We start from the raw sequence: 27,767 nt of genomic DNA on the forward strand, positions 1-27,767 counted from the left end.
ATTAGAAAAGTATAAAAGATGGAAGAAAGTTTCTGCCAAATCTTTACCAAAAATGTAGCCCTTCCATAATTGGTAGCCTCAGCCTAAGGCCTGGTTCACATCTGCGTTTGTGTAGTCTGCTTGGGGACCCCCAAACGGAATACCGAATGCATTAAAAAGAGATCAGCTAATGAGCCATACGGACCGCATAGACTAGCATTGGGTCTGTGTGGTGTCTGCACAAATCATGCAGAGAGGAAAATGCTTTTCTATCTGTATGATTCATGCGGAAACTACATGGACCCCATTATAGTCTATGGGGTCAATGTGGTTTATTAGCTGACCGCTTTTTAATGTCCCCAAGTGGACTACCCGAACTGAATGGCAAACGCAGATGTGAAGCAGTCCTTAGAGAATTTGTAGCTGTGCACAACCTAGATTTATTTTTTGTTAAGGACAATCTCCATTGCGTCAACAATCTGTGTAGGCTATAGATTGGTGGCTGCTGGTAATGTCTCATGTTCTGCAGTAGTAGTATGTTACTCTATAAGGTAGCCAGTATTTGTGCATGGAGTAAGCATCAGAAAAAAGATCTGTTCATCTGTATATATTCTGTGAAAGCATACAGACGGCTTCCAGGGAACCTCCTAACTTGCTTTGTGGTGATGTCATGCTTTGAACTGTGGCCATACTTTACTTTTACATGGCTATAATGCTGCTCTTGTTTCTTATCTGTGCTACTTGAGGGGATAAGGGTGGATCCAAGGTATTCATGTAGATGAAAAACAGGGCAATAGGAATGTTTTGAGTGTTTATATATGCACTTGTTAATCTTTCTCATGCAAACTAAACTGGTAGTACACCCTTCTTTAGTAGACAGGAATTAAAACAAGAAGTAATGCAGAGAAAATGGGAGTTCTTACAGTAAAAGAATCCTGCAAACAAATACATAACTTTAGTATTGTGTACTCGCATTCAGTAGTTGAGCTACACTCACCGGCCACTTTATTAGGTACACCTGTCCAACTGCTCGTTAACACTTAATTTCTAATCAGCCAATCACATGGCGGCAACTCAGTGCATTTAGGCATGTAGACATGGTCAAGACAATCTCCTGCAGTTCAAACCGAGCATCAGTATGGGGAAGAAAGGTGATTTGAGTGCCTTTGAACGTGGCATGGTTGTTGGTGCCAGAAGGGCTGGTCTGAGTATTTCAGAAACTGCTGATCTACTGGGATTTTCACGCACAACCATCTCTAGGGTTTACAGAGAACGGTCCGAAAAAGAAAAAACATCCAGTGAGCGGCAGTTCTGTGGGCGGAAATGCGTTGTTGATGCCAGAGGTCAGAGGAGAATGGCCAGACTGGTTCGAGCTGATAGAAAGGCAACAGTGACTCAAATAGCCACCCGTTACAACCAAGGTAGCCAGAAGAGCATCTCTGAACGCACAGTACGTCGAACTTTGAGGCAGATGGGCTACAGCAGCAGAAGACCACACCGGGTGCCACTCCTTTCAGCTAAGAACAGGAAACTGAGGCTACAATTTGCACAAGCTCATCGAAATTGGACAATTGAAGATTGGAAAAACGTTGCCTGGTCTGATGAGTCTCGATTTCTGCTGCGACATTCGGATGGTAGGGTCAGAATTTGGCGTCAACAACATGAAAGCATGGATCCATCCTGCCTTGTATCAACGGTTCAGGCTGGTGGTGGTGGTGTCATGGTGTGGGGAATATTTTCTTGGCACTCTTTGGGCCCCTTGGTACCAATTGAGCATCGTTGCAACGCCAAAGCCTACCTGAGTATTGTTGCTGACCATGTCCATCCCTTTATGACCACAATGTACCCAACATCTGATGGCTACTTTCAGCAGGATAATGCGCCATGTCATAAAGCTGGAATCATCTCAGACTGGTTTCTTGAACATGACAATGAGTTCACTGTACTCCAATGGCCTCCACAGTCACCAGATCTCAATCCAATAGAGCATCTTTGGGATGTGGTGGAACGGGAGATTCGCATCATGGATGTGCAGCCGACAAATCTGCGGCAACTGTGTGATGCCATCATGTCAATATGGACCAAAATCTCTGAGGAATGCTTCCAGCACCTTGTTGAATCTATGCCACGAAGAATTGAGGCAGTTCTGAAGGCAAAAGGGGGTCCAACCCGTTACTAGCATGATGTACCTAATAAAGTGGCCGGTGAGTGTATGTAAACCAGAAGCTCAGTGCATGTGTACTATATAAAACATCCTACTTTATTTTCTTCTACATAAAATCATGACTGGAATATAGTCAAAGTGACCACTTCGTGAATGTGTTTTATACCTCTTCAGAACCTATTTTTTTCTGTGGTGCCCATAGTATTTCTCTTTCTACAGCTTTACATGACTGATCTATGAAGGTATGGGAAGTTACAACCATAAACTTGTGCTGGAGCAAGGTGAAATGTAACCAAGGCTGTGACCAACTTTTGCTAAGCTTTCCAAATAAAGATTTTTTTTTTTTTAATTGTAGAGTTATTACTATTGTTGCATTAATTAGATGTATAGTTTGTTGTACATTTACTTTCTTAGATATACAAGTTTTCTTACTGAATTGGAAAGCTTTACTGCATCTGGTTCACCATTATTGGCCATTTCTAAAGGATTAAGGCTATGGAGAAATAGAGGAGTTGGCGGTTTAGTTTACTGATTCCACAGCCATGCTGGCAACTGCATTCTTTTTATACATACTGATGTGGTTGGAGTTGAAAATGCTCTGGAAAGCTGCATGTAAAAAGCATGAGGAGCTCTGTAAACTAATGCAGCTTGCAGGATTTCACATCTATCACATGGCACTTCTGTTCTAGTAATCCTGTGGATTTCATCTGTTACATGGTCTCTTGTGGTCACACATAAATCAGTGTTGGCAAACTATGTTTTGGGGGTATCCCTACTGTCCACAGATGGCATTTGGAGAGAAAAGGTTAGACGTGTTTTATTCTAGTATGTCCGATGATGATTTTTTTTTTTTTGCTCTCAATGGAGATGTCACCACCAGAGGTTTATTCACATTTTCTTATCGAGAAAAAGTGCATGCTTAACAAGTGTGTTATGTCATTATGAGCAAAGGGGATCTATGGAGAGGGCCTAGGAGCTGAACTCTCTCCATACCCGGCAGATCCCAGTTATATACCCTGTTTCCCCGAAAATAAGACATGTTCTTATAATTAATTAGCTAACGAAATATATGACCTTTCTTATTTTTGGGGGATGTTTTATGCAGCGGCTGGAGCAGGGAACAATCGGCAAACAAAGCGGGGAACAATTAGCGGAGTCCCGGCATGACTGCCGGTTGTATGTGATCCAGAACGGGGGGGGGGGTCTTATTTTCGGGGAAACAGGGTAGTACAGCCAGGATGTGCAACTATCAGCTGTGATCGTTGTCAACGGTCAAACGCAATCGCAGCATCTAAAGTATGCGGCTGTGATGGGCGCCACCATCTTTGAATGATCACCACCCTCCAGATTGTCATCCGAGAGCAGCGATCAGTTGCCATGACAACTGGGAGCCTATTGAAGGCTCCCAAGCTTATTATATCCCTTGTAGTAATAGAGGGCAATGTATTTTACTATTCACTGCAATATTGTCACTACAGTTTTTACCTTTTACCTTTTTATCGATATCTGTCTCTGCAATGCCTCTCTATCTTGGAGCTTTTTTGTATTTATATATTGTTTTATCTATGCTGCTGTATTTGTATTGAATACTGAATTTCTCCATTGTAGAACTATTGAAGGATTATCTTATCTTAATATACTGTATTAGTATTGCAGTGAATAGTATGTACGATCAGTCCTGTTTGTAATGCTGATTAGCAGGGGTCTTGAGAGTTGGGCCCCAATGATCAAACATTACATTATCCAAGCAAACATACAATATAAAATCACGACATTTCAGGTGGTGTGTTTTTTATTTTATTCCCCTCCCCCCTCATTTAGAATGTGACTTAGAAAAGTTAAGAAAATCACCAAACATTCTTAAGAGATTTTAATATATATACTATATTATAATATAGTATAATGAAATTTATATAAACTTTGGTAATACATTAGTTGGGTTTAATTCAGATTAGACTAAAGAGATAGTCGAGGCACAAATTCATGTGGCCATTGGTCCCTGCCGATCTGCTTGGTTTACAGCCAAATGGCAATTCTTTATCCCTTAGTTCATCTGGCAACCTCTGACTTGCATGAATGCTGGGGTTTTGGTTCCATCTTTGCCATGTCTTGTATGTTGTTTTGTTACACTACCTCATAGCCTCCTCCGTGCAGGACTTTTCTCTCTGATTTTTTGGGGTTTCTGCGGTGGGATCTCCACACAGATTTGAACCAAGCTAAAATCAGCTTCATGTGTTATCCAGTTACAAGTCTAGCCCCAGCCCCCTCATGGTCCTGCATTGTACCCCCTTGTTGGCTGTTGGTTAGTATGTAGTTACCTGCAATTTGTATTGTGTGACAGCTGCTGCTTGTTTTCTTTGCCTGCCTGGAGTGCTCTGTGAGGCCTTCTAGTGTAAGCAGCAGAGCTTAGTGTTGTGGAAACACCTGGCACAGAAAGGAAGGGAAGAAAACCTGCCTGAAATGGGAAGTTTTCTGCCTGGTATTGCAATGTGACAAACGTCCTTCTCTAGTTTGTTTTTTTTTTTGTTTTTTCTTTTTCCCATAGCAGACTTTTTGCTACATTAAAGCTGAAATAAAACTTGTTTTACTTTAATTGAAAACTGCTGTAAGGTTTCTTGAGCAGAAAATAGGGCTAAAATTCAGTTTCTTTGTTCTACAATCTGCATCCACCAAGCGTTGTATCTAGAGCAGCTGAATTGGTACAGCCAAAGTCATTATGTTAATGTAAGTCATATGAATGCTTATTATGTAAGAAACCCGCTCCTTGGAAGGCCTGCAGACTGCTCAGCTCAGGATTCCTCTGTGACTCCATCATCCGCTTTTTATTTCTATTGAGGAAACTGGAATTTCCCCTAGAGTTGTTTGGTGAGGTATTCGCACTAGCTGGAACATGTTGAAAGGAGTAAAACATTTTTTTTTCTGGTATGCAGCGGTTAGAAAAGGTAACATTCATCCTCACAACACCTTTCTGAGTATCTGCTCCTCAGTCCCAGGAAGACATATGTGCATTATCTTTTTGTTTCACTTAGTAAGTAGTATTGAAATGGAGGATTGAGAGGGAGGGAAATGTTATTTCCATCCCAAAAGCACATGCAGTAAGTGTGACAGAAACATGGACATTATTTTCTTCTATCTTCTGGAAAAAGTAGTGAGACCTCTACGCCGAGGCATTCCTGCAAAAACCTTGACCTCTTTACTGTTTACATTGCTTGTAGTCTGATTCATAGCAATAAATACAGTCTCATCCTATGGAAGTGAGTGGAATTAGGGTGTAAGTACATCACAATCACATGGAGCAAACACTGGACGATGTGAAGGGGTCACAGCGCTGACTGGTAGACATGGCTGTCTAACACACTCAGATATTTTGTCTGCTTGACAGATTTTATTAGGGTGCACATCATTGGACTGAGAAATGCAGAATGACTGAGTGCTGCTGTATTGTTTATGGCCTTACTAGTGGCAGTATGAAATAAAGATGACCCCTATTAAATTTTATTCTATACAGAAGACTTATGTGTGAGTTGTTTTTATACTTTGATTTATTGTCTGTGAAGATGAGCATGGTTTATCCGGAATAACATTTCACAATGTATTTGTGACATGCACCTTTTTATGAAAGGCAGCTACTGAACTTCAGTACATGGCTAATGTCAAAAACCTGAAAAATGACAGTGAAAAAAAAATCACAATTTCCTTGAGATGAATTTGTGTAAGATTTATTTTGCTTTTCTGCCTTGCTCCAGCCAAACATAAATGCACGTGAAACTGTGCATAATGTGGGCAATTAAGAATTTTGATCCTGGTTCTTGACACCAAAGGGCTTAAAAGTGCTTCCTCTGCTGATTTATGAAAATGCTCTGAAGCTACTTTTGGGTAGTATACCTGTTGGTGAGACAGACGCAGGATATGTTTTTAGCATTTACAGAGGTTGAAACCTGTGGCCAAACGTACCGCCTGTCAATTTTTAAAACCTTTAGCTGTGTGTCATGTCTTTTCCATAGATGCATGAGACTTAAGACTGTTTCACAGCAAGTGGAATAAGGAGGGACTGTCCGGTCTTCAGATTTGTGCACTAAATGGGTGTAGCGGTTTGATCTAACGGTTAGGCTTTATGGTACAAACAAGACAAAGTATAAAATTATTTAACCTTAGGGAAATTCACTTGCTGTAGAAAATATAAATATACTATACTAGGAATGATTATGGAATAATTATATTGTATATAGTGTAGATAGATATATAGTCAAATACACCCAAACTGATCTTCCTTTGTTTTGATCCTCCATCTCTGAAGTATTCTCTTTAACTTTTCTTGACAGTATTAGATTAGTTGTATTTCTGCAGTAAAACAATTCAGAAGGTAACACAGATTATATATATATATATATATATATATATATATATATAATTTTTTTATATATATATATTTTTTTTTTTTGGGTGCATCAGAAAGTACTTCAAGTTTCTGAATGTTCATATGACAGAATCATAAATACACCTAAAACGCCGAATGGCATTCACGGTTTGAGTGCAGAAGTGGACAGCATTGATATATATGCCCTGGTGTCTTTGCATTGTCTCATAGACTCCTAGCAAGCAGGACACCATTTACAGAGGAGATGTGTGGTGTCCATAAAAAGTCTTATGTTCTTCTAATAACTCCTCCAGGCCTTCCTCCACACCATGACATCATCTGAAACAGATCATTGTGCTGCTGAGACGAGACCGGAACCGCCACATTTTTAGCATGAAGAGGCCACTCTTGTGCATTAATGCAGAAATGATTTGGGACTTTGCCAGGTCATCTGTGTGAGAATGACAAAGAAATAAGCGAGCAGCTGTCTGTGTATATACCAGTAACATTCATCTTTACTATGAAAGTGTTTATCACAGAAATAAAGCCATCAAAGCGCCCAGTGAATGGAGAATGGTCTTTGTTTCATAATGCGTGACTTCATAGCCTTGGGCATGAGAAAGTTAAGTCCATCACAGGTCATGTTACTTATAAGGCTCACAACAGGATAGCTTTTTTTAATTGTATTTTTTAAGTCTGAAAAATACACAGATTTCTGATGTAGTATCTTGTGCCAACAAGATCCTTCTGAATTTCTGCTTTTAACACAAATGGGCATTAAATGTTTCCCTTTGTATTTGGGCGCTATAATTTTTATGGCCCATTCTTATGATAGGCCATAAATATCTGATCACTGTGTGTGTGTGGGGTGGAGGTGGGGGGGGAAAGACAGTAGCCCCTCCACACACATACACATCAGCTGTTCAGGGCTGCATCCAATCTGAAAAAAGATGGCTCTGTACACTGCGTTATTGTATCTCATCTCCCATTGATGTCTCTGCTTCACCGCTATTTGGTGAAAGCCTTCTGCTTTTGGCTCCATACACTGTATAGTAGGGGTTTTGATTAGGTGTTTATGGCCTGTTATAAGAATACACTGTTAAATAAAATTCTGAAAAACCTTCCCTTTTTTATTTTTATTTTTTTGTAAGTTCTATTCAAACTGGCATCATGGCTTTACTGTACCAGTTATCAGTTGTCTGTGAGATGGGAATGGTGGACTTAAACAGCTACAGATTTCTGTATTTTGCAGTGCATTGTTGGTTCTCAGATCAGACATTATGAGTAGTGTACGTTGGGCTGCTTTTTGGATACCACAAGTATCTATGGTAATACAGGACACATTTTAACTTTTATAGTATGGTAGAGAAAAACTATTTATTTTATTTTGAGAACTTGTTTCGGCCAGTTGAAATCCTTATCTCTCCAAGAACTGCTGTCACAAAGGAGTCGGGAGGCTTCCATACACATTAGTTGATTGGCTAAACCTGACAAAATCTGTTTTCCCATCAATATTAAATAGGACAATCTACAGTACTATCACTTAGTACTACAGATAGTACAACAGGTGAGCAGTGCGTCTCATGATGTGTAAATATTTCCGAGAGCCACACTGACTCTGTACAGCTGATCTGTGGGGGACCTGGATGTAAGACCCCTGCAGATCTAATATTGATTACCTATCCTAAGTCCATCAATATTGGAAAACTGATAACCCCTTTAAATCTGTCACCTCATTAGACTGTTATAGTCTGTCACCTTTATGTTGGCTTACTAAAATCATGCTTAAACAAAATCATGCTGATAGAGCCCCACATATGTGTGAATAGCCTTTAAAAAGGCTATTCAGACACCATAAATGTTATATTACACTACCCCCCCAGTTTTAAAATAACCTAAAAAAGAATGTGCTCTACTTACCGAACGTGCACGCTGGGCGGGCATTCAGGGTGTGTCTTCATCTTCATCCATGCCTCTTCTTCCTCCGACGTCCTCCAGTCCCATCCTCCTCAGGCGCTCCCGAACGGATTTTGATTAAAAAAAAAATGACCTGGGCGCATGCGCAGTAGCCGTAGTAGAAGCCGCATGCTACTGCGCACGCGCCCAGGTAAAAATTTTTTTTTTATTATTATCAAAGTCCGTTCGCAAGCGCTGGAGGAGGACGGGACCCGAGGACATCGGAGGAAGAAGAGGTGTGGATGAAGATGAAGACACACCCTGAATGCCCGCCCAGCGTGCACGTTCGATAAGTAGAGCACATTCTTTTTTAGGTTATTATTTTAAAACGGGGAGGGGGGGGGGGGTAGTGTAATATAACATTTACGGTGTCTGAATAGCCTTTTTAAAGGCTATTCACGCATATGTGGGGCTCTATCAGCATGATTTTGCTGATAAAGCCCCTTTAAGCCAGATATTTTCCACCCAATTTCATATATTTAAGCCACTTGCCTTCTTTCTGAGAAGCCACATCTGTATGTCTATCAAAAGAAAATTCTAAGCACAAACTTAATGCACCAGTCTGTGCCAGTGTATAGCCATTACCACAATGGTAAATTTGGGTCAGTGTTCGCTTCTAGCTGCTTGTACTGTGGAGTGGTTAGTTCAGGGGCTGGGTGTCAGCGCTAGCTATATCCAAATAATGACCTATCCTAATAAGTCATTAATATGTAGTGTTGGATGACCCCTCTAAGGGAGAATAGCAGACAACTGAGAGTGTGTCAGACCAAAAAAGATAAGCATTTTAAGGCCACACATTGCAGATAAGCTGCATTTTTTTTGTTGTTTGTTGCAAATTTCAATTTTTTTTTCTTTTTGTTAATCAAGGCCAGTGGAGTGATTTTACCAGAAGTGAGAAGTGTGTGTTCCCTTAATATACCTCATTCAGACCATTCTTGACTTTACCTCAAAAGACTGTGACTAAACAGAAAAAACAGCTTTTCTGAGATGTGGCTTCAGCCTAAAAGTAGCTACCGTAATTTTTTATTCATTCATTTATTTATTTATTTTTGTAGATTTAAACAAACATGTTTTTTATAGTAGTGGAAATTGGACTGTCCCTTATACAGTGGTAGACGCATGAATTGGCAGCTTTTATCTATGCATTCGCTATGCAGCTGGGTTTGGAATTATTCCCTCGAGAAACAATGTAGTTTAATGTGTCAAAGCATTGAGGCTAACCTGTCTCTTCAAGGTGTCAAAAAGGATTGCCTTTTCTTTAGTCAAAGCAAGAATTTAACAGACAGCTTTGCTATTTCGGGGTAGAATAAGTCATTCATTTTTAGCAGAAGCTAGTCTAACAGGACATGACGGTGTGTAAGTATAGAACCCAGCTCAACCATGACAATAACAGAAATTGTCATTAACTGTTTAAACTACACTTGCTTACAAGAATTTCATTAAGACCTTTACTTACAGGTTTACAAGGGAGTGAAATATAAATTGTAGAGAACAAAATTTGGATACTTTCTTGCCTTGGCCCTAGTGGGCAGTGTTTGTGCACAAATCCTAATATATAGGCAATATAATAAATGAGAATGATTTATTTGACGTGTACTGGATCAGTGGTAACTTTTTGCATGTAGACAAACATACCCACAGCATTTCGAACAATATCATCTTCCATCCACCTTTTCTTCTACCCATAAAGATATGTACATTATATCACAAGAATGTCTTAGAATTTTTTTTGTTTACAAGGCCTCATTCACATCCTTAAAGAAGCAATCTGTTTAAAAATTATCCTGTGTAAAGCGTTATTTTAGTAATATATTTTAAAATATGCTATTCTGTCCCTGTGTGAACTAGGCCTTACTATATCACTTACTTAAAGCGGCTCTATCAGCAAAATTTTGCTGTATGAGCCCCACATATGTGTGAATAGCCTTTAAAAAAGCTATTCAGGCACCGCTAATCTTATTTTAAACCCTGCTCCCGTTTTAAAATAAAACTATAAAAACATATATGTAAATCATACATTTGCATGCACAGGGGGCGGTCGGGCATGATCCGACGTCATCTTCAGTCCTGCCTTCCTCTTCTTTCTTCTTCCAGCGACGTCCTCCTGTCCTGGCTCTTCTTCGCCTTCATCTTCTGTTCTTCCGGCGGGTTGCATTCAAATCCCTCCGGCGCCATTTTTGTTGTAGTTCTAAGTATCCCTTAGAACTACGTGAGCATGCACAGTATGCTCGCGAATGTCTTCACTCCGGAAGAACAGAAGATGAAGGTGGAGAAGAGCCAACACAGGAGGACGTTGCTGGAAGAGAAAAGAAGAGGAAGGCGGGACCGAAGATGACGTCGGATCGTGCACGACCGCCCCCTGTGCATGCAAAGGTATGATTTACATATATGTTTTTATAGTTTTATTTTAAAACTGGATGGGGGATTAAAATAATATTAGTGGTGCCTGAATAGCCTTTTTAAAGGCTATTCACGCATATGTGGGGCTCATACAGCATAATTTTGCTGATAGAGCCCTTTTAAAGGTTTAGGGTGAAGTTATGTGGTCTCATCTGGAGCACTGGTCTCTTCTAATGCACAATGTTTCCTTTCTGAGCAGGATGTCTGCCTCCCAATACAGATTGACTTAAGACTAAGTTCACATCTGCGGCAGAGTCTCCATTGGAGACTCCACTGCAGAAACTGCCAGAAATCAACAGAGAGTAAGACGGGTACTCAACGGACCCTATCAAAGTCAATGGAGTCTGCCTGGTTCCGCAGGTAACTGCTGTTTTCGCAGTCTCGCTCTCTGTCGTTCAGGTCATTTGGTGGACACAAACGACTGCGAGATGTGAACCTAACATTACTGATCGAATGTCGACCCTCATAGTCTGAGCTTCTGTTCATACAGAAAACACCATGTTCATTAGTGGAAGTCCGTGCTTCAGAGGGGAACATACAACGTGTCAATAAACTTTTCCATAAGTTATTAATTATGTTTCACTAGAAGCTGACTACTTTTCAAGCAGTGAGGTGACTATTTTTCTTACTGGAGTGTCTTATTTTAATAGTGCTATACATTTTCATTCAAGCTTGACTATGGGGTTGTACTACAGTTGCTAAAATGTGGATGTATTACAGGTATCTGAATGAGTCTTAATGTGTAAATAAACTTCTAAGCTGTTTTTTTTTCATAAGTCCATACAAAGTGAAGGTAAAGTTTTCAATATACTTTTATTAATTAAAGAAGAGTGCCTGTTCACGTATTTCTTTCTTTCTACTATTTGTACAGTGGAAGTCTATGGAAAGAGGATGGAGGTCCTCAAACCAGATAGGCATTTGCACTAGTGACTTTTTTTTTTTTTTTTTTTTTTTTTTTTTTTTTTTATACTTGCACAACACAGCTGGATTATCAGGAATTATTATCCTGCTTTCTGCCAGAAATGACTCATTTAATGCTTCACTGACACTACTTGTGCATCCAGTATGGACTAAAATCACTCACATAAGGAGTAAACACAGGAGTAATGGCATAGTCACTTTCCTTTTATGAAGTATATGATGGATAATGTGAAATGATGAAACTTCAACAATTTTACTTTGCAAGTGACCAAAGATCAAGCCATATGCCTGGACCATCAGGTTCTCAAGAGGATCTAAGTCAATAAACATACCTTTTATTATGCTGCATATAGTTAAGGTTAAAGGGGTTATCCAGGAATTCTTGCAATTCTCAAAAAGAAAATCATACTAGTCTGTCCCCAGTGGCGTGAAGCTGGCCGCAGGGAAACAATCAGCAATGAGACTTACATACATCATCAGTTCCTTTCTTGTGACCAATCAGTGGTCACATGCGGTGCAGGACTTATGGCGGATCTGTTTGTTTCATCTTCCCTGGCCGCCTCCTCCAGGATTGCCGAAATTCTTGGACAACCCCACTAAATAAAGTAATAGATGCATTCTTTGAGTTATCAGTTTATTGTAAAGTATTATATATACTGTTTGTACAAAGAAAATTATATATTATTATTGAACCTCATCCTTTCACTGAAACGTGCTGTCCACAGTTAGTTTGTGTAGGGTTTACCCTCTTGCCACCATTGACGATTGATCTTTTCTTCTCTTTAGTCAATCGTAGTTGGCTGGTAGGATGAGCCAGCTCGCTGAACTTTTCTCCCCCCCCCCCCCCTCCCAGACTCAAAGTAATCCAGACTAAAATAAAGAATTGCCCATAAACTTGAAAAACAAAAATTAAGATTTTTGTTTTTGGCCATGTAACCCAGCCCTACATGTTCCCCTTACCCCAAATATTACAATGTAGTTTTGTGTTTATTGAAAAAAATGGTAGTTCTAGTTGCTAACAGTGGCTTGTTGTATTAGGCAGACATGGTACGGGCAGTTTGCTAGGAGCAAGGCTGACAACTGGCATGGAGATGAATTGCGCTATTTCATTCTCTTCTCCGCCTCTGAAAACTATTGAATAATAATTGGACTTTTGTTTCAGATCTTTCTCGGAATAGATTATCTGAGATTCCTGCTGAAATTTGCAACTATGTTTCTTTGGAAAGTCTAAATCTGTACCAGAACTGTATACGCTATGTGCCTGAGGCCACTCTCAACTTGCAAGCTTTAACCTTCCTCAATCTCAGGTGAGTCCCTGCTGCTATGTAATAGGAATATACATGTACTACTTGTTTTTAGAATTTTTAAATACTATTTTATGGGTTTTTCAGAAAAGATACAACTTTTTTTTAAAAAAATAATTCTGACAGTTTGTGAGATTGGAAATGTAAAAATACACAAATGATTTGCACATTGTGTTATTGGCATCCCAAGGAGTAGTTAAAAGAGGACATGTGGCTATTTACCCATTGGATTGTCGCAGCCCCCTCCCGGTTGGGAATTGCTGCTCTAGTTTGACTCGTAGAGTTGACTCAATGCCATGGTCAATCGTGACTACAGCATCTGAGAGGTTGTTTAACTTTCACTGTCCTTTTGTTGGCTTGAATGGCCCTCTCATAGTGAGATTGCAAGAGCTGTTCAATTGCCATGGCAGAAGAAGCCCTACTTGTGGCAGGGGTGGGCAGCAACAGAGCCAATATCAGTCTGCAACACTGTAGCGTGGCAGTCTATGGTATAAGCTGTCTAATACCCCCCAATCTGCCTAGGGGTGCAAAAAAAAAAGAAAATGAAGCATTTAAAAAGTGTATAAGAATAGTTTTATTTATATTATTTAATTTAAAATGTAAAAATAATTTCATCCTGACTTCCTAGTCTACCTATAAAAATTTAAATATTACACATTGTCCAATGTTAATGAACGCTGTAGCTCAGTCACTGCTTTTTCTTTGTTGCTTTGCGTTCTTTGCAAGATATTAAAACATAATAAAACCATAATAAACTATTGTACTGAAGTAATCTTTCACTTTTACCACATAAACATTGAAAACAAGACCTGTAAAAATAAATTATGAAACTGCTGGGGTTTTTCTTTCACAATGTTATCCAATTCTTAAATTGTTTTCGAGCCTTCTAGTGCATCATATAGAATAATAATAAAGTGGCACCAATGGGAAATACATTTTGCCCTGCAAAATCCAAGCCCTCATATGGTTTTATCATGAAAAAAATTTAAAAAATTTATGGACTATAGAAGGTGGGGAAACAAAAAGGAGAGCACATAAAAATGAAAGTTGACTTGGTCCTGAGTAGGTTAAATCATGCAAAGTAGCTTAGCGCCACGATTTGGTTTTTTGATGTTTTGGCCTTGCATTTACATCCTCATCAGTTGTCTTCCTGCAGTGGAATGAATAAAATAAGCTTATCATTAGTGTACAATTCTCCAAATGTACTTGTATTCAGTAATTGTATGTTCCACCGTTAAATTAAACTTTGACTTTTATGCATTATTGCATTGCATTAATTATTTCATTAAATATTTTCCCTCTTCTTCTTCCCATTTTTTTTTCCCATTTCCTATCAAGTCGTAACCAACTGACATCCCTTCCGGGGCACCTTTGTAGTCTCCCTCTCAAAGTGCTTATTGCAAGTAACAACAAGCTTGACTCATTGCCAGAAGAGATTTGTCATCTAAGGCATCTCACTGAGCTGGTAGGTGCACATATGATCATACAGATACAGCTTATGTGCTCAATGATTTATGGGCCAGACCTGCCTGCACTATACATAAGCGCAAATATTTTTGTGACTGGCTAGTATGTCATCTGGATCGTATCTTGTAAATCCCGCTAAGTGCTTTTACTAAAAGAAATGCATTATCTTATGGAAATTCCATCTAAGTATCATTATTAACACGAGTTAAATGCACAGACTTTACTTAGACAGAGAGAGCAATATGTTCTACTAGATCATCTCTACCAAATTGTAAAGTGTGCGGAATCTGAATTCTGCTTTGCATCCACTTTTGTCTTGAGTGAATGTTCCCAGAGCAGATTAAAGGGGTTTTCCAGGTATTTTTTTTTTTTTTTTTTATATAAGGGTCTGAAAGTACTATTAATGGGTGAAGAAGCACGCCCATATACCTTTAGCAGGATTTGGAGTGATTTCTGAGTGTCTCTGGTTGCTGCTGCATCCTCTGTATTTGTTTATATGCTGGACCTTCCTGATGTGCAGACTTCCTATGAAGCTGCTGCACAAACTCCCTCTCACTCCTACACTTCCCCTCCCTGTCTCTCATCAGGATAGTGATCCCGCCCCTTAACTAATCCTTCCAATGTCTCTCTTTAGAATAGCGATTCTGCCCATTACTAGCCCTGCCCACCCTCCATCATCTCTCACCCTCCCTCCTGTCTCCTTGGCTAAGCTATAACGCCCTCTACCAGAAGAGCAGGTGGTGCCATTCCCCGGACACAGGAAGGCTGGTAAGTATTGCAGAGGATAGTGGAGCGGAAAGAGTGATGGTGACATACTGTTTCGGAAGCGGTGAAGCAGAACGTCACCGGATTATCAGAAAGTGTCCCTGGAGTGGTCACATGACCTCTGCAGGGATATGGGTAATTATAGATTTTTTTTTTTTTTTTTTTTTTTTTTTTTTTTAAATTTAACTAAGAGGTTAGGCGTGGGGAGGGAGTTTAGTTTAGGGGTTAATTTTTAGTTTAAATATTTTTTTTTTTAAAAAAATCACAATAGGTTAAAAACAAAGACACTGTACCAACTTAAAGGTGTTGTCCCATGAAAAATATCCTATCTATACTGCTAGTTTATGTGGATTTAAGACTTTTCCTAAATACATTGCTTTATCAAAACTGCTTTGTTTGGCCGCTATCTTAATTTATTCACTTCATTCTTTACACTCCGTTTCTATGGCCCTGGGATTATCTGCTCATTTCCCAAGTGATGTAGCTGCCTGCTCTCAGGGGGGGGAGGGAGGAGCAACGGAGCTCCTCAGATAGGGGAGGTGAGAGCTCCAGCTGTCTATCTTCAGTTTTTCCACTTATCAGCCGGTTTAATTGAATTTGGCTGATAAGGGCTGAGATAAGGAGCCCCTTACCTCTGTATGTAATGCAAGCTGACTCAAATCCAGCTCTGCTACATCAGTTTCCACATTGGCTTTATACTGTGGTAATGCATTTACAACCAATTCCTCATTACTGACCGCAAACCTAGCCGATAGCGGAGCAAGTGAAACCCCGCCCACCAATGTGCCAAGAAATCCAGGATGTGAAGAGAGCACAGAGCCTGCGGGCTGCAGAACAAGAGTTATGGGAATACCCCTTTAACAGATACCTTACTAGGTCCCTGCTGGTCTTTGTTTCCTGGTGCCATCTCCGCGCCCATACCTGCACAGCAAATCACTGGCTGGGGCAAGTGACTGCTGTGGCTAATAATTGGCTGAGCAGGCATTTTCTTTGTTGTAACATAGCAGCGTAGGATTGTTGAGGTATATACTGCTTGTTTTGTTTTGTTTTTAACCAATTCTGTGATTTGTTAAAACATAAATAATCCTATGTATAACCCCTCTTGAAACACTTCAGTAGCTATTTGGAGCATGGCAGCTACAATGTTTATTTTATAACGTTGCAATTACAATTCTTGATACAGCTGCATCAATTAAGTGGTTTAAGTAAAAATTTTAATCACAGACAAATGATTTTCCTTGTCGTCTACAGGATGTGAGCTGTAATGAGATCCAAACACTTCCCCAGCAGGTTGGGAAATTAGAATCATTACGGGATCTCAACATTAGGAGAAACCATTTGGTGCAGCTACCAGAAGGTGAGCAGGAAAAAGTGTGTTTTGTTTTTTTGAAGTTCATTTTATTTGCATTTCATCTTTACACATCACCATCTGTTTTGGGCCTAGATGTGAGTAAAAGCAGCAGCAGACATTTCGAACACTTCTTCCAGGCCATGCAACAGTGTGATACAGATACGCAACTTTTTTTGGTGCAGATTTTGCTGTTTTTTTTTGTTTTGTTTTGTTTTTTTTGTTTTTTGAGGCAAAACAATGAACGGTACAAAAGGAATGGGAAATATATAGAAAGCTCTAATACTTCTACCTTTTGCTCAATCCACTCCTGACTGGCTCAAAAAAATTCAGCAAAATCTGCAACAAAAAAAGCTGTTTTCACAACGTGCGGCCTTAGCCTAAGGCTACGTTCACATCTGAGCAGTAGACTACACAGAAAATTGGCAGAGGAAAAAGACCTAAACTGAAGTCCTACAGTCAATGGGGTCTGCGAGGCTCTGTGTGCAGCCACTGTTTTAGAGGCCAGTCTCTGCACATATATACAGTTAACAATTATTAAATGATTACAATCGAAACCCAATACCTGATGCTTGAAAATCCATTCCGCTTCCCCTGTTACTCATTTTACAAGCAATAAAGTGTATAACATTATCTGCAACTCTACCTATGTGCAATACACTTGTTTTTAATGGGCACTTATTATAATGGCAACAACCACAAATTCCAAATAGCATTAACCGGTTAAGGACCAGGCCCAGAAGTACATTAAGGACCGGGCCTCTTTTTTCAAAACTGACATGTCACTTTAAATGGCAATAACTTTGAGACGCTTTAACTTACACAAGTGATTTTGAGATTGTTTTTTCGTAACACATTATACATCATGTTAGTGGTAAACACTAATCAATATTTTTGTATTTATTTATAAAAAAAACTAGCAAATTTGATGGAAATTTGGAAAAAATTGCAATTTTCAAAATGTGAAATTCTCTGCTTTTCAGGCAGATAGTCATACCATCCAAATACATGAATAAATATTATCTCCCATATCTCTGCTTTACATCGGCATCATCTTTTGATTGTCTTTTAATTCATTTTGGATGTTACAAGGCTTACAAGTGTAACAGCGATTTTCCAGATTTACAAGAAAATTCCTCAAACTAATTTTTTTAGGGAACACTTCAGTTCTGAAAGTAATTATAAAGGCCTATATAATAGAAACCCCCATAAATCACCCCATTTTCAAAACTACACCCCTCAAATTATTCAAAACAGCATTTGGGATGTTTGTTAACCCTTTAAGCATTTCATAAGAATAAAAATAATATGGAGGTCAAATTTAGACATTTCATTTTTTTTCACTAATACATTCATTTAGACCTAAAATTAACACATTCACAAAGGGTTAAAGGAGAAAATGCATCTCACATTTTGTTATGCAATTTCTCCTGTGCACAGAAATACCCCACATGTGGGTGTAAACTGATTTTTGGGCACACGGCAGTGCACAAAAGGGAAGGAGCGACACTGAGTGTTTGAACAGCATATTTTACTGGAATAATTTTCAGGCACCATGTTGCATTTGCAGAGCCCTTAGCGTACCAAAACAATGGAAACCCCCCAAAAGTGACCCCATTTTAGAATCTACACCCCTCACAGAATTCATCAAGGGGCATAGTGAGTATTTAGACCCTACAGTTGTTTCACAGATTTTACTAACATTGGAATGTGTAAAAGAAAAATTACTAAAATGTCACTTTATCCCCAAAGTTTTCAATTTCACAAGGGGTTAAAGGAGTAAAAGCCCCCCAAAGTTTGTTAAACAATTTATCCTGAACACAACAATACCCCATATGTGGCCATAATATGCTGTATGGGAATATGGCAGGGCTCAGAATGGAAGGAGCGCTATTTTGCTTTTGGATGGCAGATTTTGCTGGAATAATTTTTAGGTGCCATGTCGCATTAGCAGAGCCCCTAGAGAACCAATACAGTGGAAACCCCCTAAAAGTGACCCCATTTTGGAAACTACACCCCCCACAGAACATATCAAAGGGTAGAGTGAGCATTTTGACCCTACAGCTGTTTCACAGATTTTATTAACATTTGGACATGAAAATGAAAATTTACTTTTTTTCCAACAAACTGTCAATTTAGCCCCAAATTTTTCATTTTCACAAGAGGATAAAGGAGAAAAAGCTCCCTAAAGTTCGTTACACAATTTCTCCTGAACACAGAAATGCCCCATATGTGGTAATAATCTGCTGTATGGGAACATGGCGGGGCGCAGAATGGAAAGAGCGCTATTTGGCTTTTGAAGGGCAGATTTTGCTGGAATATTTTTCAGGTGCCATGTCGCATTTGCAGAGCCCCTAGTGTACCAATAAAGTGGAAACCCCCTAAAAGTGACCCCATTTTGGAAACTACACCCCTCATAGAATTTATCTAGGGGTTTGGTGAGCATTTTGGCCTCACAGCTGATTCACAGATTTTATTAACAATGGGACGTAAAAATTAAAAAAAAAATTCCTTTTTTTTCCAATTAATCGTCCATTTAGCGCCATATTTTTAATTTTGCAAGTAGCTGAAGAATTAAAAGCCCCCTAGAGTTTGTTACACAATTTCTTCTTAACACGGCAATACCCCATATGTGGCCAAAATCTGCTGTATGGGTACATGGCGGGGCTCAGAATGGAAAGAACGATATTTGGCTTTTAGAAAGCAGATGTGGCTGGAATAGTTCTCAGGTGCCATGTCGCATTAGATGAGCCCCTAAAGTATCAATACAATGGAAACCCCCCATTGTGACCCCATTTTAGAAACTACACAGGTGACAGTAAACTGGAATTCACCAAGAAGTGACCCCATTTTGTAGGGACAATTTTACGGCCTCTGCAAATGTGACGTGGTGTCCAAAAACAAAGAATCTAAATCTGCACTCCAAAAGCACATATCGCTCCTTCACATCTGCGTCCTGCTGGGTACCCAAATAGCGGTGTATGCCCACATGTATGACACTGGTGTACCCCGGATAACGTACTTAATGCCATATGTGGGTATAAATGGCGGTTTGGGCACAGCCGGGCACAGAAGGGAAGGAGCGCTATTTTGGTTTTTGGAGCACAGTTTGGTTTTTGGAAGTCATGCCACTTTTGCAAAGCCCCTGAATTGCCAATAAAGTGGAATCTGCAGACATGTCACCCCATTTTGGACACTACCCCACTCATGGGATTTATCAAGTGGTGCAGCGAGTATTTTTAACCCCTGAGTGTTGCATTTATTTAGTTTCCAGAAATGAAATCACAGCTGATAATGAGAGATTCGCCATTTTAGTGCCCGATATGTTGTGCCCAACTTATGTCAGCAGAGACACTCCAAAAACTGGTAAGCGGGTATCCCGGGCACAACAGCTTTCAGAGCGTTCATCTCTGATACAAGTTGGGCACAACATATTACGCACTGAAATGACGGGTTCCTGGAAAAATGGTCATTTTCACCTCTCACAATCAGCTTCGTATTCATTTATGGATAATAAGTTATAGCAACACTTGGGGGTTAAAAATGCTCTCTGTACCCCTGAATAAATCCTTCAGGGGTGTAGTTTCCAAAATAAGGTCTCATATCAGGGGATTCCACTTTACTGGCGTTTCAGCTCTGCAAAAGTGTCATGGCATCCAAAAACCAAACCGTCTGTGCTCCAAAAACCCAATAACCCTTCTTCCCTTCTGTGTCCGGCTGTGCCCTAATATCAGTTTATACCCACATATGACATTACGTCCGTTATCCCGGATACACCAGTGTCATACATGTGTCATACATGTGTCATACATGTGTCATAAACTGCAGTTTGGGTGCACAGCAGGGTGCAGAAGTGAAGGAGCGCAGATTTGGATGTTTGGTATTTGAACGCCATGTCATGTTTGTAGAGCTTGTAAGGTACCAGAAAAGCGGATTCCCCAAAGGAGTGACCCCATTTTGAAAACTGCACCCCTCAAAGAATCTATCAGGGGGTGTAGTGAGTATTAGTATCCCAGACGTGACTGCACAGCGGATGGCGAAGAGGGAATATGTAAGCTGTGCGGAGGACATTGCAAACACCAAATTCCCTACTATGTTCCAGTAGCTCCTATGATTGGGGGAGTCACTCTGGGGTCACTTCTGGTGTTTTTTCGCTCATAAGCTGTAAATCTGGGGTGTCCCCTGATATTCGCTCTCACAGCTTATATATTCCCTACCTGCCGCAGCCAGTTGTGTTCTAATAATTTGTCGATTTTTGGGGGGTTTTGCCTTGACATTGCTAGATGCTATAATTTCTTTATTTTTCTGGTGACGCGGCCATATAAGGGCTTGTTGTTTGCGGGATGAGATGCATTTTGTAATGACACCATTTTTGGGTGCCTACAACTTACTGATTACATTTTATTAACTCTTTCTTGCTGGATTAAAAAAAAAAAAATCAATCCTGCATTGAGTTTTACATTTTAAATTTTTCGCCATGCAGCGTACAGTATAAGTAACATGTGTCCTTTATTCTGCGGGTCGGTACAGTTACGGCGATACCTCATTTGTTATTTTTTTATGCGATACTAAGTCTGCAGAACAAAAACACATATGGGGACATAAATCAATGTTTTTTGCATCGCCATCTTCTGAGAGGCGTAACATTTTTATTTTTCGGTTGACAGTGTTGGTTGAGGGCTTATTTTTTGCGGGAAAATGTGCGCTTTTTATTGGCACTGTTGTGAGGTGAATATGACTTTTTGATCACTTTTTATAGCATATTTTGTAGGATGAGATGGCAAAAAATCACTACTTCCGGCGAGTTTTTTCCGGGTTTTTTTTCCGACGTTCACCGTGTACATTAAATATTATTTCAGTTTTATTGTACAGGTTGTTACGGACGCGGCGATACCAAATATGCATTGCTTTTTTTAATTTTTAGTGTTTTTTTTTTATATATAATTTTGTATAGAAAAAAGGGATTTTTGGACTTTAGAACTTTATTACTTTTTTCATACACTTTATTATTTTTTTTTAAACTTTTTTTTTTTACTTTTTCATGTGTCTCTTTAGGACACTTGAATCAGTTGATGCTTTGATGAAAGCATCAACTGATTCTGTACAGTAGCAGACAGGACACAAGCAGGACATGAGCCTGCTCGTGTCCTGTAAGCTGCAGAGGAAGTGAGACACATCGCTCACTTCCTCCATCGCCTGGCAGGATCACCAGGTATGTGGGGTTAACACGTCCAGTCGGACTCAGTTCCGACTGGACGTTATGGAGGAAGGGGTTAGGTGTTAGTAACACCTAACCCCTGTCCCCCCCGCACCCCTCCCCCCGCCAGAAAGGTACCTAAAGGCCGGACGTATTTCGGCAATAGTCCGGTCTTTAGGTACCAGTACATGAGGCCGTAAATTTACGTACGGCGGTCCTCATGTGGTTAAGCTAATACTGTAGACTGAACTTCTACTTTGGACCAAATGGTCCTGGATATTCCTATATGTCTTATACACTACAATAGGTTTGCAGGATGCCACCTGTCTTAACCTAGGGTCATGGTGGAGAAACTATGGCATGCCTGTCAGAGGGGCACTTAGAGACCTCACCTTGAGCACAAGCATGTCGCCCCGGCCAGACTCCTGGATCACTTGGAGCTCACTATATGAATTTCTCTGTGAAGGGGCAAGTTATCTTTTTTTTTTTTTTTTTTTTTATAAATTCTTTATTTATGAAAACAAGGTCACAGAGGAGAGAAAATAAAAGATATATGAATCAAAAACAATCACATAACAAAACACGGGGGACCCAACCATAACGAGGGTCGCCCGACAAATTCAAAGGCCGAACCTCACCACAACCAACAATACGGGGGAGGAGCGGCCGACACTGTGTCACTACATAAAATGAAAGAGGACGAAGGGGGAACAGAATGAAACAGGAGAAAACCATCTGGGGGGGGGGGGGGGGACAAGAGGTAAGCTAGGGAGTGGGGGGGAGGGGAAAGAGAAACGGGGGGAAGCCAACAGGAAGGAGAAAGGAATAGGGAAAAAGGAGAAAAGGGGGGAGGGGGGGGAGTCCCGGGACACACCCACTCCAAGACCTCACCCACAGCCCACAATGGACCTGTATTGGTCAGAGCCCTGGAAGAGGATCCAAGGGGTCCAGGCCCCAAGGAAGACATCATAGGCATCTCGTAAGGACGCCGTGAGATCCTCCATAGCTTGGAGGTCCTCCACCTTGCGAACCCAGTGGCAAAGAGACGGGGGATTAGGGGATTTCCACAAGGCCGGGACACAGGCCCTAGCTGCGTTAATCAGGTGTCGAACTGCAGACTTCCGGTAGGCCTTGCGGGAGACCCCAGACAGATGAAGGAGGAAGCAGGCCGGGGAATTCGGCAGATCAGTCTGAAAAATTTGGGACGTTAAACGATGGACACCATCCCAGAACTCTCTCAGAACTGGGCAGCTCCAAAAAACATGGAGAAGTGTCCCCTCCTCCGAACCACATCGCCAGCAAAGAGGAGAGGCAGACGAGAAAAATTTATGTAGAAGGGAAGGGACATGGTACCACCTAGTAAGGATCTTGTAACCCGCCTCTTGGTATTTACAGGCCAATGAGCTCTTGTGAGCAAGCTCCAAAATTCTAGAGCAGTCCGCGTCCGAAAAGGAGAGGTTAAGGTCAGCCTCCCACTTGGAGAGGAAAGAGGGTCTGTGGTCCGGAGGAGGGGAGACCAAAAGGGCATAAAACTCTGACAGGGAGTGGCGTTGAAGGCCAGTGCCAACACAGGCTTTCTCAAAGCTCGTAAGAGATCTATCAAAGGAGGTCGGGTCAGCGAAGGAGGAGAGAAAATGAGTGAGCTGCAGCCCTCTCCAGGGCCCCAAAGCAGGGAGAGCCATGTCTAATTGAATGTCGCTAAGGGGGCGCCACTGACCATTGGCTCGGAAATGGAAGACCCTCTGCACACCAGCCCTCAACCACGAGCGGAAAGGGCCTGGAGAAAACCCCGGAGGGAAGGATGGAGAGCCCAAAACAGGAAGAAGGGGGGAAGGGGAGGGAGAAAGGCCGTCCTTGCGAAAGAGCAGTCGACACACCCGGAGGGTAGGCCCAATCGTGGGGTGAGAGGAGAGGGCAGGGGTGGGGACCGGGTCCAGCCAGGGGAGCAGGTGCAACGGGACATGTGAAAAGGAACCCTCCAAGGAGATCCACTGCTTGAAGGGAGAGTGACGGCACCAATCCAGAACCCGGTGCAAAAGAGCAGCCTCATAGTAGCGGCGAGGATCAGGAAGACCCAGGCCGCCCCGTTTTTTCGGGAGGGTCAGGGTGGTACGCGCCAGCCTGGCGCGCTTACCCTGCCAAACAAATCGGATCAGATCCGAGTAGAGCGATTTGAAGAAACTAGGAGGAATATGGATGGGCAAGGTTTGTAGCAAATACAGAAATCTGGGCATGACATTCATTTTATAAATGGCACAACGGCCGAACCATGTATAAGTGCCTCTGGACCACTTTTTCAGATCAAGGCGGACTGTCCTAAGTAGCGGCAGGTAATTAAGGGAGAAGAGTTCGTCAAGAGAACTAGGGATCCAAACGCCGAGATATTTTATGGCAGTTTGAGACCAACGGAAGGGGAAAGCAAGGGTAAGAGCTGCCCTAAGGCCCGGGGGGAGCGAGACGTCAAGCGCCTCCGACTTTTGATAATTAATTTTAAAGTTAGCCAAACGGGAAAACACCTCCAATTCCGACATCAGGACCGGGAGCGAAGTCGACGGGTCGCGCAGAAAAAACAAGAGATCGTCCTCGTAAGCCGCTATTTTCACGTGTCTGCCCCCCATCTCAACACCTAATAGGGCAGAATTAGCTCTGAGTGTCCGGAGAAGGGGCTCCAAAGTGAGGACAAAAATCAAGGGGGAGAGCGGGCAACCCTGGCGAGTGCCATTTCTGATCAGAAAGGAGGAGGACAAGAACCCATTGACTCTCGTGGATGCGGAGGGGTCAGTATACAGTGAGGAAATCCAGGACTTCATAGAGGGGCCAAGGCCAATATGGTCCAAAACCGCAAAGAGGAAGGGCCAACCCACCCGGTCAAACGCCTTCTCCGCATCAGTGGAGAGAAGACATAGCGGGCGATTGCGGGAGCGGGCGAAATGAACAACATTAAGGACCTTAACAGTATTGTCCCTGGCCTCTCTAGAGGGGATAAAACCGACCTGGTCAGAATCCACCAGGTCAAGCAGGAGGGGGGCTAAGCGTGTAGCCAGGACCTTGGAGAAAACCTTTAGATCAACATTAAGGAGAGAAATGGGTCTGTAACTGGAGCACAGGGCGGGGTCCTTACCCTCCTTGTGTATGACCGTGATGTGGGCCCTGGTCATATCTGGGGGCAACGGCGCACTGTCAGAAACCGCATTAATGGCACCCGTCAGGGGACCCAAGAGCAAAGGCGCAAACTTTTTATAGTAAGAGGCGGGAAGGCCATCCGGGCCGGGGGCCTTACTAGGCTGCATAGATCCAAGGGCCTGCGCAACCTCCTCACCGGTAATAGGGGCTTCCAGGGAAGCCAGAGCTTCCTCCGAAAGACGAGGTAAACCCGATTCGCAGATGTACCGATCAATCAACGGAGGGACCGGGGGACTCGAAGGAACCGCAGAGTGGGGAGATAAGTTATAGAGGCGCCGGTAAAAGTTAGCAAATTCCTCCGCGATGCGATTCGGATCCGTGAGACGCGTACCCGAGGGCCCGGCGACGAGGGGGACAAAGTTACGAGAGCGTTGTTCCCGGAGGGAACGGGCTAAAGTTCTACTACATTTGTTCCCGTACTCATAAAAATGTCGGCGCCCCCTAGCTAAGAGGCGACGGGTTCTAACGTCAAGTCTCTCACGCAATTTCCTGCGAGCCAGAAGAAGAGCCGTGCGAACATCAGGCGCGTGCGAGCGTTTGTGTGACTGCTCCAGAGAGACCACGTCGGCTATCAGTGCAGCAAGTTCCCTAGACCTCTCCTTTTTCAAGCGAGAGCCATGTTGGATCAGCACCCCCCTGATAACACACTTATGAGCCGCCCAAAGCATAACAGGGGAGGTGTCAGGCGTGTTATTCTCCTTGAAGTAGAGTTCAAGTGCGGAAGTGACTGCCAGGGAAGTCGGCACATCCTGGAGAAGCGACTCATTAAGGCGCCACTGCCAGGATCTAGGCCTCTTCGAGGGGGATGACAGATCAATATGGACCATCGCGTGGTCAGAGAAAGTTATAGGGTCAATCGTGGAACCCCGCAGCAATGGGACATCCGAATGACGGACGAAAAAATAGTCCAATCTTGAGTAGACATCTCGGGGGTGTGAGTAAAACGAGTAGTCCCTACCATCTGGGTGGATCGTGCGCCAAGCATCAATCAGTTGGTGGGAATGAAGAAGTTTACGGACCCGGCATAAAGCACAAGTAGACATGTGCGAGATACCTCGAGAGACATCCAAGGAGGGGTCTAAAGCCAGATTGAAATCCCCTCCAACCAAAAGGGTCCCTTCAGCAAAATCGGATAATTTATCTAAGATGCGCTCTAGGGAACCAATCTGATCCGAATTGGGAAGGTAAAGATTAGCGAAGGTGAATAAGGTGCCCGCCAATTCCCCCTTAACAAACAGGAACCTACCCGAGTTGTCCGAAAGAGCTGCTCGATACTTCCAAGCCACCGAACGCCCAATTAAAATGCTAACTCCCCTAGACTTGGATTCAGAAAAACAGCTATGATATACGTCAGGGTATCTTAGAGAGGAAAGAGAGGGGACAGAGCCCTCCCTAAAGTGTGTCTCCTGCACGAAAGCCACAGCCGTTCTCTTACTCCAGAGCAATCGCAAGAGGGAGGACCTCTTTTCAGGAGTATTAAGCCCATTCACATTAATGGAGGAAAAGGTCAAAGAATCCATGGCAGGGGGCCTGGGACCACCCCCAGGGGGAAGGGAGAGGAGGGAAGGCGAGGGGGGAAACAGATGAGGGAGGGGGAGGGAGGGGATCAGGGAAGAGAAGTGGAAGGAATGGGCGGGGGGAGGGGGAAAAGGGAGGGGCAGCGAAAAGAGACGAGAGGGAAAAAAGTAGACAAACAAACAAAAACAAGAGGACAAAAAGCAAACACCTGCTAGAACCGAGCTTAGCTAGCCCAAGCTCGGGCAAACACCAATCAGTGGGAGAAAACCCACTAGAGCAGGTCTCAGGGGCACGCCGCAGAATGCGCCCAGAGAGCCGCTAGAACTAACTAAGTGGGGGAGAGGTAGTTCAGAACTCAGAGCTACCCATTCCCACACCGGCAACACAGCAATAATGAAAAAAGAAAAGGGGGTCGCAATTGAAAGCCAGCTGAGGGGGCCAGCCACAATTATAGAGAAGCAAACAGCCCATACCCCGGCCAACCCGGGCGCCCCGTGGAAGAGGCAAACAAAAGGAGCACTCCCAAGCAGGCCACCGTACGGCGAAGCCTCAAAATGTAGAGACAACGACGCAGGGAGAGCATACACGGAGCAACCCTGGCAGGCCGGGGGGCAGGAAAGAGGGCGGGCAACGCCGCGAACACACAGGGGGGAGGGGGGGACAAGAATCCACCCCATGCACCCCCAGGGCACAAAACTTAGCATGAGGAACAAATCGCGGGGGAGACAAAGATACAATAACGATGAAATACAAAAGAGCATAAAACAACGAAAGTCAAGTGGCCTCGGAGGGCCCAGCACAGTCTAGACTATCGGCCCAGATGAAACGTTCTCCAGAGGGGCCCCCAAGGGGTCCATCCCACGGCGTCCCTGTCGAGGCAGTGGGGGTGAGGAAGGGCCAGCAGCAGATAGAGGGGACGGGAGTGGGAACTCCAGCCAGTCCGGCAAAGTTAAGTCAGAGATGTCAAGAAAATGGGCGAGATCCTCCACCTGGTCAGGGGAATGTAAAGCGAAGTTGGCGCCATTTTGGCGGATCAGGAGATGAAAGGGGTGACCCCAGCGATAAGTAGCTCCAGAGTCCAGGATTTTGCGGAGAGTAGGCTTCAGAAGACGCCGCATCGCCAGAGTGCGGCGGGAAACATCAGGGAGAAGGGTAATAGAGCCATCTAGGAACGGAACCAGTCCATGGCGCCAGGCCGCCTGAAGAAT

At 42.6% G+C, this 27,767-nt stretch overlaps 1 protein-coding gene across 1 annotated transcript in view; it reads left to right on the forward strand.

The window, feature by feature from the left end:
* Positions 1 to 27,767, forward strand: part of LRCH3 (leucine rich repeats and calponin homology domain containing 3) — an 80,525-nt gene that overhangs the window by 13,147 nt on the left and 39,611 nt on the right. The window contains exons 2-4 of the mRNA XM_075268470.1: positions 12,940 to 13,084; positions 14,420 to 14,546; positions 16,565 to 16,670. Of these exons, the coding sequence (XP_075124571.1) occupies positions 12,940 to 13,084; positions 14,420 to 14,546; positions 16,565 to 16,670 (378 nt within the window). The remainder of the gene's footprint in view (positions 1 to 12,939; positions 13,085 to 14,419; positions 14,547 to 16,564; positions 16,671 to 27,767) is intronic.

The sequence above is a fragment of the Leptodactylus fuscus genome, chromosome 3, assembly GCF_031893055.1.
Source record: "Leptodactylus fuscus isolate aLepFus1 chromosome 3, aLepFus1.hap2, whole genome shotgun sequence".
NCBI lineage: Eukaryota > Metazoa > Chordata > Amphibia > Anura > Leptodactylidae > Leptodactylus > Leptodactylus fuscus.